At 49.1% G+C, this 12,810-nt stretch overlaps 1 protein-coding gene across 5 annotated transcripts in view; it reads left to right on the top strand.

Moving 5' to 3' along the window:
- RIMBP2 (RIMS binding protein 2) overlaps nt 1–12,810 on the top strand; it is a gene marked incomplete at both ends in the record, with an annotated part of 40,051 nt that extends 27,241 nt beyond the window's left edge. For 3 of the 5 annotated variants that reach the window (XM_084217029.1, XM_084217027.1, XM_084217025.1), the window contains 7 exons: nt 5,247–5,364; nt 6,029–6,213; nt 6,659–6,827; nt 8,202–8,308; nt 9,159–9,230; nt 9,454–9,588; nt 10,165–10,191. In XM_084217029.1, coding sequence (XP_084073155.1) covers nt 5,247–5,364; nt 6,029–6,213; nt 6,659–6,827; nt 8,202–8,308; nt 9,159–9,230; nt 9,454–9,588; nt 10,165–10,191 — 813 coding nt within the window. Of the gene's footprint in view, nt 1–5,246; nt 5,365–6,028; nt 6,214–6,658; nt 6,828–8,201; nt 8,309–9,158; nt 9,231–9,453; nt 9,589–10,164; nt 10,192–11,954 lie in introns of those variants that run through there. The other 2 variants (XM_084217028.1, XM_084217026.1) reach the window with 2 other exon arrangements.

Raw genomic sequence — 12,810 nt, 5'->3', positions numbered from 1 at the left:
GGTGCTCCTGCAGCCCCCCTAGCCCGGGCACCCCTGGGTGCTGCCCCAGGGCTCCTGCAGCCCCCTGAGCCCGGGCACCCCTGGGTGCTCCTGCAGCCCCTCGGAGCCTGCAGACACCACAGCCCACTCTGTGCTGGAGGGCAGAGCTGGGCTGCTTTAGTGCATCTCTTACCTTTTCATTATTGGATAGATCAACTTTTAACTAACGGACTGTTTTCCTGTGTGTGATTGTTGCCCTTGCAATTTCTGCATCTGGGGGCCGTCCCCTGTCTCTGTGGAGATATACTGCATGTGCCACCCCAAAAAATGGGTTGTTTCTGAGCAAGGAGTTTGTAAAGACCTACAAAGCAACTTCTGTTTTTCCTGTGTGAGTGATTTGTCCGTGTACCCGGTGCCAGTCCCATCCCTTCCACAGGCTCAAAGCCTTCCTGTAAGAAAGGGAGTTGTTTCAGCTTTGTTTGATCAATGCTTTATCAGAACTCCTTGTGCTCTGAATTTTAGGGAATCACCAGAGAGAACAGGAAATATGTTCCAGAAATATTGCTTTAGTACAGGAATATTCATCATGAAAGAAACTTCAGTACAACAACTAAAGCTATGCAGAGCACTGAACACACCCAGTACTGAATATATATTTGTTATATTTGTACATGTGAACTGTGTTTGCTTTTTTGTGTGTATAGTAATTACACAAACTGGGTTTTCTTAGAAAGCACAAACCGACAGGTTAACTTTTTCCTCAATAGATTGTTATTTAACTAAAATCAGAACTATTTTGTCATGCATCCAAGAATTCTGACCATTGCTATGACTGCCTTCATGTGCTGGGAATTCAGTCCCTTTATTCTGGCACTGTCTGCAGTGAGACAGGTACTTTTTCAGAAGGAGAAATTGCTGGTGTTTGTCCTGCTGCACCAGCAGAAAGGCTGAAACCAAAATCCTTCTGCCTGCCCTTTGTATCCCCTTCCCCTGGCAAAAAGAATGATCCCCAGACTGTTCTTGTTCTTTATGCATCAGAAGGTGTATTTGCTTCTTGGATGTGAATTAGCATTACCAGTGTGGATATTGAGAAAGTTGCAGAGCCTTTACTGGTGTGGGAAATCGTTCTCGACCTGCTGAGGTTTGCAGGCTTCTCTTGTAGTTCATGCTGACTGATCTTTTTCTCACTTCTGTGGTGCTTTATCTCAAGTTTCACAGGTGTTACACACATTTTTAAAAGAAAAGAAAATAGGTGAAACAGTCTAAAGTGACTTGGAAAGTTCCCTCTGCCTGGAAGGTCCAAAGGGCAGCTGAGTTTAGAGTGCTCAGAGGGAGATGCTGCTGACATCTCCAGGAGGATCTGTTGTTATTTCTGGGCGCTCCTGAGCCCAGAGGTGCCCCTGATCCGGGCATTAGGCAAAGGAGAGATGATCTCTGATGCAGAGTCAGTAATCCTGGCAGCCAGAGCCAGCACCTCCTGCCCTGTGCTCCCTCCCCTCTCCCAGGGCTCTTTGGCAGTGCTTTGTGGAAATAGGAAAATTGCTGGATGTACCTGCATGTCCAGAACGCTGGTTTTACCCAGGCTGGGATAGTTCTTACCTGCCTCTGGCACAAACAGAACTTTCACCTGGCTCACAGGGTGATGTTCAAGCACTGGTTTTGTGGAGCAGGTACCAGGTCACGATGAGGTTTGGTGGCAGTGCAGACCAGGTGACATCAGAGAGCAGCCTGCGTGCCAGGGGGCTTTCCCTGGAAGCCAAGCTCTCAAAATGGTGCAGGTTTTTTAGAATTTTAGGAAGGAATCCAGAACTCCTTTTTAATGATGGCTGTGGAACAGCTCTCCTCTGCCAGGAGACTGAAGAGATTTACATTTACTGCTTACCTGGGAGGCTTTAGGAGAGGCAAAGCAAGCAAGCTTGCTGGGGCAGAGCTGTCACTCTCACATGTGGGCTCTGGATGCAATCAGAGGGCAGTTTGGCACGGGGCAAGGGAGGAGTTTTGGTGCCATTCTCATCCACCTTGCTGGAACCTCCACGTGGTTTCCTTGACTCCGTTTCCAATGCATGAGTTTATTCTCGTTAAGAGCATCACTCAGTTGTTTGTACTGACCTCTCATGTTGCACCTGGCGCCCAGCAACTTCTGAACCACTTCTTTATTTTTCACAGACCCTCATTCAAAGCATGACATCCTTTTCATACTACAAGCTGCATGTCTTACGTTTGCCATTGCTCTAAAACTAATTCTGTCTTTATTTTTCTTTTCTCCCCTTTCCCTCCCATTTTATTTTTGTCACACACTCTTTGTTCCCCGTCTGGTTTTTAACATTACATAATCTTAAGGAGTACAATAAGACCACTGAAGCCACTTTTGTGGAACAGCCTGGCTTTCCCCAGCAGACACGCCACAGTAAAAGGCTTTTCAGTATTCCAGAAGTGGCTGAAGAGGACGGTGAATACCCCGAAGTGCTGTACAAGCAGGGTTTAGGTATGCCCTATAGAAAGAACCCCAGAATAGCTAGAGGCCCCAGAGCTCGCAGGGCCAGGGCAGCGCCGGGGCTGCAGGAGCTGGAGGAGAGAGGGGGCAAAGGCAGCCAGGGCCTGTCCCGCAGCCCCGACAGCGGGCTGGACTGCGGCAGCGAGGAGGAGGAGCCGCGGCACCGAGCGCCCTGGGGCAGCGACGAGGAGCAGCCCTGGTTCAGGGGCAGAGCGCGGTGGGGCAGCGATGAAGAGCAGCCCTGGCTGGGCGGCAGGCACAGGGGCGGCAGTGAGGAAGAGGAGCGCCGGCACAGTGTCAGATACAGGAGCGGCAGTGAGGAAGAGGAGCCCCGGCACGGTGTCAGGCACAGGAGCGGCAGTGAGGAAGAGGAGCCCCGGCACGGTGTCAGGCACAGGAGCGGCAGTGAGGAAGAGGAGCCCTGGCACAGTGTCAGACACAGGGGCGGCAGTGAGGAAGAGGAGCCCCGGCACGGTGTCAGGCACAGGAGCGGCAGTGAGGAAGAGGAGCCCCGGCACGGTGTCAGGCACAGGAGCGGCAGTGAGGAAGAGGAGTGCCGGCACACTGTCCGAGCCCAAAGGAGCAGTGATGAAGAGCGGCCCCGGCACGCTGTCAGAGCCCCGTGGGGCAGTGAGGAAGAGGAGCCCCGGCTCGGTTTCAGACCCAGGGGTGGCAGCGATGAAGAGCGGTCCCAGCACGCTGTCAGAGCCCCGTGGGGCAGCGATGAAGAGCGGCCCCGGCTGGGTGTCAGACACAGGAGTGGCAGTGAGGAAGAGGAGCCCCGGCACGGTGTCAGAGCCCCGTGGGGCAGCGATGAAGAGCGGTCCCAGCGTGGTGTCAGAGCCCCGTGGGGCAGTGAGGAAGAGGAGCCCCGGCACGCTGCCAGAGCCCAGCGGGGCAGCGATGAAGAGCATCCCCCGCAGGCTGCCCGAGCCCCGCAGCCCTGCCCCTGCCGGAGGGGCCCGCGGCCGCTGCTGGCCCGCAGGAGGACGCTGACCCGGCAGAGCAGCATCGAGGAGGATGTCGGGGATGTCGGGGATGTGGCGGAGCCGGCAGCCCCGCTCGCGGAGGAGCCGCCCGGGGCTCCGCGGGGCCGCAGAGCCGAGCGGGGGCTGCGGCGGGGCTGGAGGAGCCGCCCCAGAGCGGCTGAGCCGGGGGCAGCCGCTGGCCCGGCGCTGCCGTCCCGCAGAGATGCACAAGACTCTCTGGTGTGTGAAGTATCTTCCTTCTAACATCTGCTTGCCGAATCAGTCTGTTTTCTTTAGTCTCTTTATTTTTTTGTTCTTTTTTCTTTTTTCTTTTTCCCAAACTGATTTTTAAGTCCGTCCTTTGGACCCATCTGGTACATTTCCCCCCCATTTTTTTTTTTTATTCCCCATTCGTTTTGGTTTATTACTCTGCATTTTCATTTATGGTCCTCTTTTGTGTCATGCTGAAATCAGATTAATTTGCTTTGCAATTATGTTCCCCCCAAACAAATTACAATAATGGCTGCTTTTATTAAAGGACAACTGAATCTAAATTTTAATTAAGGGTTAGCTGAACTATAATTTTTTCCAAAAGATTGCTTTTCTTTATTTTGCCCATCCGAATGTTGCTCTAAAAAAAAACCAAAAAAACCCCAAAAAACCAAAAAAACCAAGCTGCATTTTTAACTGGAGAAATGCTTCATCCATATTTTTATTTTTTTTTTTAATTATGGTCAAGGAATTCATTTCATCGTGTTGTTTTTATTCATCTCATTCCCAGAATTTTCAGGATATGCTCTTTATCATGGAACATCTCAAGACAAGAATCAAGATCCTCCCCCAGTGTGACAGTGACCCAGATTTATGGAGTCACAGCTTCATCATTTTCATTTTCTGCCTTATCTCCGCGCTGTCACCACGCTGCCCTCCTTGTCAGACCATCTCTTCTTGCCTTTGGAGTTGCAGACTGCATCTCTGCAGAGCATGCAGGCACAGAGCCGCTGCCCAGGGAGCCCGGGGCCAGGGATGCTCTGCTCTGCACCACCGTGCCCGCTTGCACTGCTGCCCGGTCCCGTCCAGAGGAGCTCCGGGTGTGAGGGACGCATCCCCAGGGAGCAGAGCCCTCTGCACCCTCCCTCTGCCTGCAGCGCCGGGGCCGCGCTCCGCTCCGTCCCGACTGTTCCACCAGAGCCGGGCTCAGCTGCTGCGCCTGGACAGGCTCGGGCTGGGCTGACCCCCCAGCTCCTCCTGCAGCAGGGGTGACCGGGCTGTGCTGGCACCAGTGACAGCAGGACAGGCTCTGGAGAGCCCCCACAGCCCCTCAGTGCCCAGGTGGGCTCTGAGCCCTCCTGCTCTGCCCTCGCCCCGCAGCCCTGCCAGGCAGGACCTCGGTGCCCGGGGCACCAGCAGGCGCCCCCAGGGCTGGCACTGCCAGGGCAGCCCCAGTGCCCGGCTCTCAGCCTGCCCGTGCCGCTCTTCAGGACGCTCCAACGCCACCTTAGCCGCAACGACAAAGGCAAAAGAATATTTCAAAAATTATTCTTTTCTTTTCTTTTTGTTCTGAAGTGCGACTGCTGGTTTACAAAGCTCTGCCATAAATCGGGGAACCATTTTTTTTTTCTTTTGCAGGTTTGCCAGGCAGCAGTGGTCACTTTTCAGCTAACCTTTCAGTTAAAAACTAAGTTTAGTTGCCTTTAGAGCTTACGCTTCCAATTGTGATTGACCCGATTCGTGTCCGGCCGTGTAAGCACGATGTTGCCATGCATGGAACTGACGAGCCTGTTCTTTCTGTTGTTGTTTTTTAGCTTTTAGGTAACCCAGCCTCTGCAGGACGGCCTGACAGGGTGGAGCATGCGGGGCGAAGGTCCTCCCATGGCAGTGCAGTGCCACAAAGGTCTCGGCCCCTGCTGGTCCCCTCCATTGGTTAGTTGGACAGAGCGGTGCATTCCTGTTCTCTGCAGCCTCAGACTTGGGGAGGAAAGCCTTGAAAGCAGCAGCAGGCTCTGGTGTGGAGCCAGGCTGCTCCTGGTTCAGAGGGGGTGAGCTGGGGCTGCCCGGGGTGAGGCACAGCCGCTGACTCTGCTGGGAGCCCTGGCTCTCCCTCCGTGCCTGCCGAGGCTGTTCCAGCTGGGACACAGCTGGATCTCACCTCACAGCTGGCAGGTTACTTCATGGTCAGGGGAATTGTGGCCATCCAGGCCTCCTCCAGCCGTGCATCCTGCCATCCATCAGCCGTCACGTTGTGTTCGCCTGTCATTCTCTTGATTACTTTTCTCATTAATTCATGGCAAACTCTTGCAAACCTAACAAAAATGGCTTTCCTGTGTGAGCTGTGCAAATGTCAGTCTGGTCCAGGAAATCAGCCCAGCTTCCAGGGCAGGCTTTATAAGCTTTTCTTAAAATAGCAACTTGCTAATAAAAAAATAAAAAAAAACCCAAAAAACCCACCTAGCTTTATAGGACATGCAGTGAGGTTTGGGGTTTTTTTCACTGAAGTGCCAAACATGTTTGGAATATTAACTGGGAGAGTTGGATGATGAGGCCAGCTTGTATTGCTGAATTGTTCTTTTCTGAATTTGCTGTACAGATGGCTACGGTGGTCATGACCGTCTTTCTCCAGACATTTACGAGGAGTCTGAAACAGATCCTGGCACAGAGGACCTTTCTACTCGAATATTTGTTGCACTTTTTGACTACGACCCTCTGACCATGTCCCCAAACCCCGATGCTGCAGAGGAGGAGCTGCCTTTTAAGGAGGGACAGATCATCAAGGTGAGACTGAGACCACAGAAACCACAACATTTTACAAAAAAACCACAACATTTTACAAAAACCCACAACATTTTGCAGACAGGCTCTCCTCTGGGGGAAAGCTGCCTGTATGATCAGAACCCAGGGGCTCTGCCTTCAGAGGGTCAGGCTGTAAATCTCACTGGAGCTGGCAATTAATATCTAGTGCTAAGGGCTTAAAAATGATCCCAAAAGTCTTGAAGTTGCTGTAGATAGTTAGGGCCAGTCTTTATGAAAGGTTTTAAGTCCACGTTGTGACTCTGAAGCTCCCTGTGTCCATTGGCACAAACCCTGCTGCAGGGAGCATCTTTGCTGCAGAGGAACCCCAGAAGTGCTTGTGTTCTACCAGAGCAGAGCTGCTGCATTTCCCAAATGCTTCCTAATGCTAAAACCTTTTTGACCAATGTTATTGTTCTTTGCACATCAGGTTTATGGGGACAAAGATGCGGATGGGTTTTACCGTGGAGAAACCTGTGCGAGAGTTGGCCTTATCCCCTGTAACATGGTCTCTGAGATACAGGCAGATGATGAAGAGATGATGGATCAGCTTCTTAAACAAGGTTTCCTTCCCTTGAACACTCCAATTGAGAAAATAGGTAAGGGAAAGTACAGACGTTTTCCTTCAGACTCTTGGCTCTCTTAGCTTGGCTGCAGTTCCCTCCTGTTTTTATGCAGATGCATCTACATTTTGCAGTCATTTACTGCCCCGGGGGATACATTCTGTGTCAGTGTCTGGATGACTTTATACAATCAATATTTAATCCTGGTGTTAGCATTTGCTGCAAATGGGGACCTGCAGCTTCACCGCCCCACTTGTTGCTTTCTTTTCTGGTTAAAAATTAAATAAATAAAAAGCTGTGTCCTGAAATATTTCCGGGCACAGAACACAGTCCCTGAGCTGTGGAGCCTGCTGTGCACAGTGGGCTGAGGGTTCTGTGCCTCGGGAGAGAGGGAGGCAGAGTGAGTTACTGTTTGTGAGCTGTGCGTGTGGCACGCCCTTCACCTGTGCTGCTGTGGCCACGGTGGCTTTCACCTGTGCCAGGGCAGTGCCCACGCTGCCCCTGCTCTGCTGCAGGAGTCTGTGAGCAGCAGCTGCAGCAGGGTGTGCTGTGGCAATACCTGCAGTGCATTTATCGATACCTGCAGTGCATTTATCGATACCTGCAGTGCATTTATCAATACCTGCAGTGCCTGTGGCAATACCTGCAGTGCATTTATCAATACCTGCAGTGCATTTATCCATACCTGCAGTGCATTTATCGATACCTGCAGGGCATTTATCGATACCTGCAGTGCATTTATCAATACCTGCAGTGCATTTATCAATACCTGCAGTGCATTTATCGATACCTGCAGTGCATGTATCAATAACTGAGTGCCTGTGGCAATACCTGCAGTGCATTTATCAATACCTGCAGTGCATTTATCAATACCTGCAGTGCATTTATCCATACCTGAGTGCCTGTACGCACACCTGAGTGCCTGTATGCCCACCTGCAGTGCCTGTATCCATACCTGAGTGCCTGTATGCCCACCTGCAGTGCCTGTATGCCCACCTGCAGTGCCTGTATCCATACCTGAGTGCCTGTATGCCCACCTGCAGTACCTGTATGCCCACCTGCAGTACCTGTATCCATACCTGAGTGCCTGTATGCCCACCTGCAGTACCTGTATGCCCACCTGCAGTGCCTGTATGCACACCTGAGTGCCTGTATGCCCACCTGAGTGCCTGTATACATACCTGCAGTACCTGTATGCACACCTGCAGTGTCTGTATCCATACCTGAGTGCCTGTATGCCCACCTGCAGTACCTGTATGCTCACCTGCAGTACCTGTATGCCCACCTGAGTGCCTGTATGCCCACCTGCAGTACCTGTATGCCCACCTGCAGTGCCTGTATGCCCACCTGCAGTGCCTGTATGCACACCTGAGTGCTGCAGCAGTGACTCTCTCTCTCCTGCCCCAGCAGAGCGCGGTGGCCGGCGCGGTGGCCGGCAGCAGCCGCTGACCACCAGGAGGATGGTGGCCCTCTACGACTACGACCCCAGGGAGAGCTCCCCCAACGTGGATGTGGAGGTAGGGGCAGAGCTGAGCCCGTGGGGCTGGGGGCACAGAGCCTGTGAGCTTCCTCAGGCATCCTCTGAACTGTTGTTTGGTTTTGGTTTTAATTGGGGGATTGTAGAAGGAGAAAGTGAATTTTGAAATATGTGGGACTTAGTGCTCTAAAACACAGCTTGGGTTGTTTTCTGTTTCTTATTGAACCAAATCTTTTTTTAAATTATGGTGTTTCAAAGTAGCTTGGCCAACAAATCAAATAAACTGTGCTGATGTATCGCGAAGATTTTGTTTGTTCTCTCTCCCATGACCACAGGAAATTAAACATAATTTAAAATCCCCGCCCTAATTGCATTTAGGCCACAGACAATTAAAAGAGCCCAGTGCACTGGGTGCTGATCAGAGAGGAGCTGCCCATTGTGAAGGATTTGCTGAAGAGAATGCAGCCCAGCTGCAGTGCAGGAGCGTTGTGCCTCAGGGGCTGGGCTGGGGGATGCCCTGAGCTGTTCTGCACCTCAGCGCTGGCATTCAGAGCAGGGCTGAGCCATGTCCCACCCCTGAGCTGTTCCCCCTCCACCAGGATGGATTTAGGGACCCTTTGGAGCTGCAGTTCAAAGCTTGTGCAGGTTCTTCAAGGCCTGGATGTCTCAGCTGTTGGTCCCAGGGGGCCCTGTGGGTGTCCACACACAGTGGGACAGGGGCTGGGCTTTGCAAGCTGAGGAAAAACCCCAGGGGAAAAAACGAGGTTTGGCTGTCAGAGATAATTTGGTTTCACCAGTGCCTTAACATGAAGGAGTGGAGAGAAATCTGAATGGGTTCCCTATTAATAAAGAAAGGCTGATCTTTGCCTGTCCCTGCTCCTTCCCTGCAGGCCGAGCTGACCTTCTGCACTGGGGACATCATCACTGTCTTTGGTGAGATCGATGAAGATGGATTTTACTATGTAAGTTGGGTCTGCTGCCTGACCCCAAACTGCTCCCAGCTCCAGCAAGCACCAGCCTGGGGAGGGGGTGTGGAACTGTGTGAGCTCTCAGCATCCCCAGGGGCCTTAGACGGGAATTTCCTCTTCCTCGCCAGCTTTGAAACGGGCGGCAATCTGTGCCTGCCTCCTTGGGAACAGATGTGGTGGGATGAAAGCGCTCACTGCCCCTTCCCTCTGCTGGCAGGGGGAGCTCAATGGCCAGAAGGGGCTGGTTCCTTCCAACTTCCTCGAAGAAGTGCCTGACGATGTGGAAGTGTTTCTCTCCGAGGCGCCCGCACGCTACGCCCACGACACGCCCATGCGAGCCAAGGCAAAAAGGGTAAGCAGCCCTCTAAGGAGCACTTAACCTTCCATCTGCCATTCCATTCTTCTCATGTATAATTTAGGCATTGTTTTTGCCATTACGTTTAAATTCATTTGCCCATTTAAAGTTATCTTTCAAATACATAAAATAAAACCTGAGGGAAAATGGCTTTAGCCTTCGCCAGCTCGTTACGTTTGTAAATGGAGAAACTGAGCGGACTGTTTGATTGCAGTCATTGCAGTGCTGTCCTTTATAGCCTGAATTCAAGCAGCTCTTTCCTGGTGATAGTCATTTCCCAAAGCTTCTAATTTGCTCTCACTAAAAAGGTTCTTGTGCACAAAAGACTGGTACCAGTGTTCCTCTAAATACAAACTGTAACTGCAGCTGATGGACTGACAGTGGTCATCTCTTAGTCCTCACAACTTCCTGTTCCAACTGGAGATAATTAATTGCTCAGAGACTTCTCTTTCATGAAAGAATTAATCATGTTTAGAGTATCTCATTTTTGGTTTTGTTTCATCACTGCAATACTTTTATATATTATATATTTTATATATATTTTTATTTCTTTGCTCATCTGCTTGGAAACAGAAGAAGAGTGTTCATTTCACACCTTAATAAGGCAATGTAGCCTTCACGTAAGTGAGCAACTGAAGATACCAATAGAGATTTCAATTAAAGCTACCTGGCTATCTAATGCAAGTCTTGAAACTTAATTGTGGGGGAAAAGAAAAGAAATATGTCTCCAAACCCCTTGGCCACAGAAGACCAGGCTGTATGCCTTTGCTGTACCTAGTCAAGTCCCCTCCTTTCTTGGGAGACAAATCCTTTAAAACAGGAACTCTGAAATCCATCAGCCCTCCCTTTATGAAGGTCAGCGTTTGGAACATATTTCTTCCCGAGCTCAATGTTTATGTTTACATAGAGAGGAGAGTTTGATGTCTAACTACCCTACAAACAAAGCTGCATATTGCATTGCTAGCCAAGCTGGGATGTAAAAATTCCAAGCTCCTGTGTCAAGAGAAAAGCACAACAGCTGCAGCCCTTGCAGAAGCAGCAGTGCCGCCGGCACGGACGGTAGTTTACAAGGGGATAGTTGGTTCTGAAACTCACTACACTCAAACACAGCTACTTAAATTGTCTGCCTTAAAATGTGTTTTCCACAATCTATTATACCCCAGTTTGCCTGAGACCAACTATTCAACGCTTCTGAAAGCAATCCCTCCCCGTGGTACAATTAATTCATGGATTTTTCCTAGCGGTGGACGTTTGCAATATTAGCAACTGTTTGGTTTACCAATGCAATAAAGTCTCGACCTGAAACATGCAGCTCACTGAATGAATGCATTAGACTCGATATCTGGTATCTTCAGGTGTACGTTGGGGTGCTTTACCAAGTTGTTTTGGTTTGTTTTGGTTTTTTTTTTCATTAGAATTAGACCTTGATTTAAAATCAAAGTAGGCTTGAAGCCCCTTTGCTTAACTCACTGTTGCACAACGAGCCAGTAAATTGCTGACATTTTAACTTGAGCCTCAAGCTAGCAGGCCTCCCTACAGCATGGATTCTACTGTGAAAATATCCTCTTAATGGATAGCAGCCATTTTGCCAGCTGGGCACTGTAGTTAGGATAGGCTGAGTATATGTAATATTAGCATTTTCATCCAAGTGCTTTTGATGACTGAAAAAAAAAAAAAAAGCTGTTCAAAATATTTAGGAATGCTGTCATCTAACAACCTCATAGCTGCAGCATACCCATCAAGCACTCAGGGCCTTTAAGCTTTCTTTGATTGCAATTAAGGTTCATTTTAGCTTTTTCTTTTTCTTCTTTTTTTTTTTTTTTAAGCCAGTGTGCCATCTTCTCTAATCTGTACATAAAGTTTGCTAGCCAATTTTAAAGAAAAGGCATTTAAAGGACATTAAAAAGTAAGTGATCATGTAGCATTTTAAGTAATTTCTTCTGAAAGGAGTTTGGCTTCTATAGATTGCTAATCTGCAGTAATTAACATGTTTATTTTTCTTAAATCTATAGCTGAAAGTATCCCTCTCCATTTTAGTACTCTCAGAGTACTGAAATGAAAAACCAAAGCCAATTTTGTGGCTTCTGCGGCCAGAGTTCTGGCAAAGCAAGCGTATCCAACATTTCCTTTAAAAAGGTATAACCAAAACTGGGCTTTATTGGTGGGTTTTCGATTTCTATTTTTTTTTTCTCTAAATTGATGTATTTTCCATAAGCCCACGCAGTATTTTAAGCCAGAGAGAAGGAAGAAACCAGCCCTTTTGTTTAAGTGGGTAATGGGACAAGTGATGTTACCAAGTTTCTTGCTGCTGATGGCTTTGAAGCTTTCAAAGATTGAATAAATGATAACAATGTACCTACTAGGTTCCTCCTGAGAATACAGGTACCTCCCGGAGAGCACCTTCCCCCACAGTTCATCTCCATTCTGGGTCACCTCCGTCACCTGTGATGGGCTCTGGTAGTCCCGGGAGAGGCAGGGATATGGCCTCGAAAAAGAAAAAGGGGCTGCTTTCCAAAGGCAAGAAACTGCTGAAAAAGCTTGGTGCAGTGAAATGAGTCATGTGCTCCTGGACTACTTGTAAAGCTTCCAGTCTGTGTACTTTTTTTTTTTTAAAGTCAAAACTAGGGCTTTCATGACTATGCAGTACTTTACCAGACCGTTGCATTTTTAACTCTGACATCAATACAGTCATGCCAATTGCTTAACAAAACAGCAAGGAAAAAAGGGAAATGGATTTGTTCTTGCAAAAACGTTTTTTAAAAAGTAAAAAAAAAAAAAAAAAAAAAAAAAAAAAAGTTTTGGGATTAAGACCAGAAGAACATGGTTTTATTTGAAGTCATCTCAACACCTGCAACTCCATTGGAAAAATCTCAGCCTTTAGTCTTCTTTAACCATGAGTGGGGGGAGAAAACTCTTCACTGATTGCTAGTTCAGAGAGATCACCCCACTGGATCCAATCATTAACAAAAATGGTCTTGAAACTCCTAGTTGAATCAGCCTTGATGTTTTGCCTTATTAATGCACAATGATTTGTACTGTCTAATAAATATGCAGCGTATACTTTGTATGTACTGTGTATGCAGCTGTGTCCATCCTCCCTCCACCAGTAACTCCAGGTGAACACTGTTACTGCCCCCAGCCCTGTCTGAGGGACTCCTGGGAGTGTGCAAGTGCTGTGCTAAACCCTTTTCAGTTTTTGCTCCCCCAGTAAAAACCAAA

This window comes from Fringilla coelebs (assembly GCF_963513975.1).
Source record: "Fringilla coelebs genome assembly, chromosome: 17".
Classification (NCBI taxonomy): domain Eukaryota; kingdom Metazoa; phylum Chordata; class Aves; order Passeriformes; family Fringillidae; genus Fringilla; species Fringilla coelebs.
The sequence above is the reverse complement of the archived record's forward strand: the minus strand, read 5'-3'. Positions and strand labels throughout refer to the sequence as shown.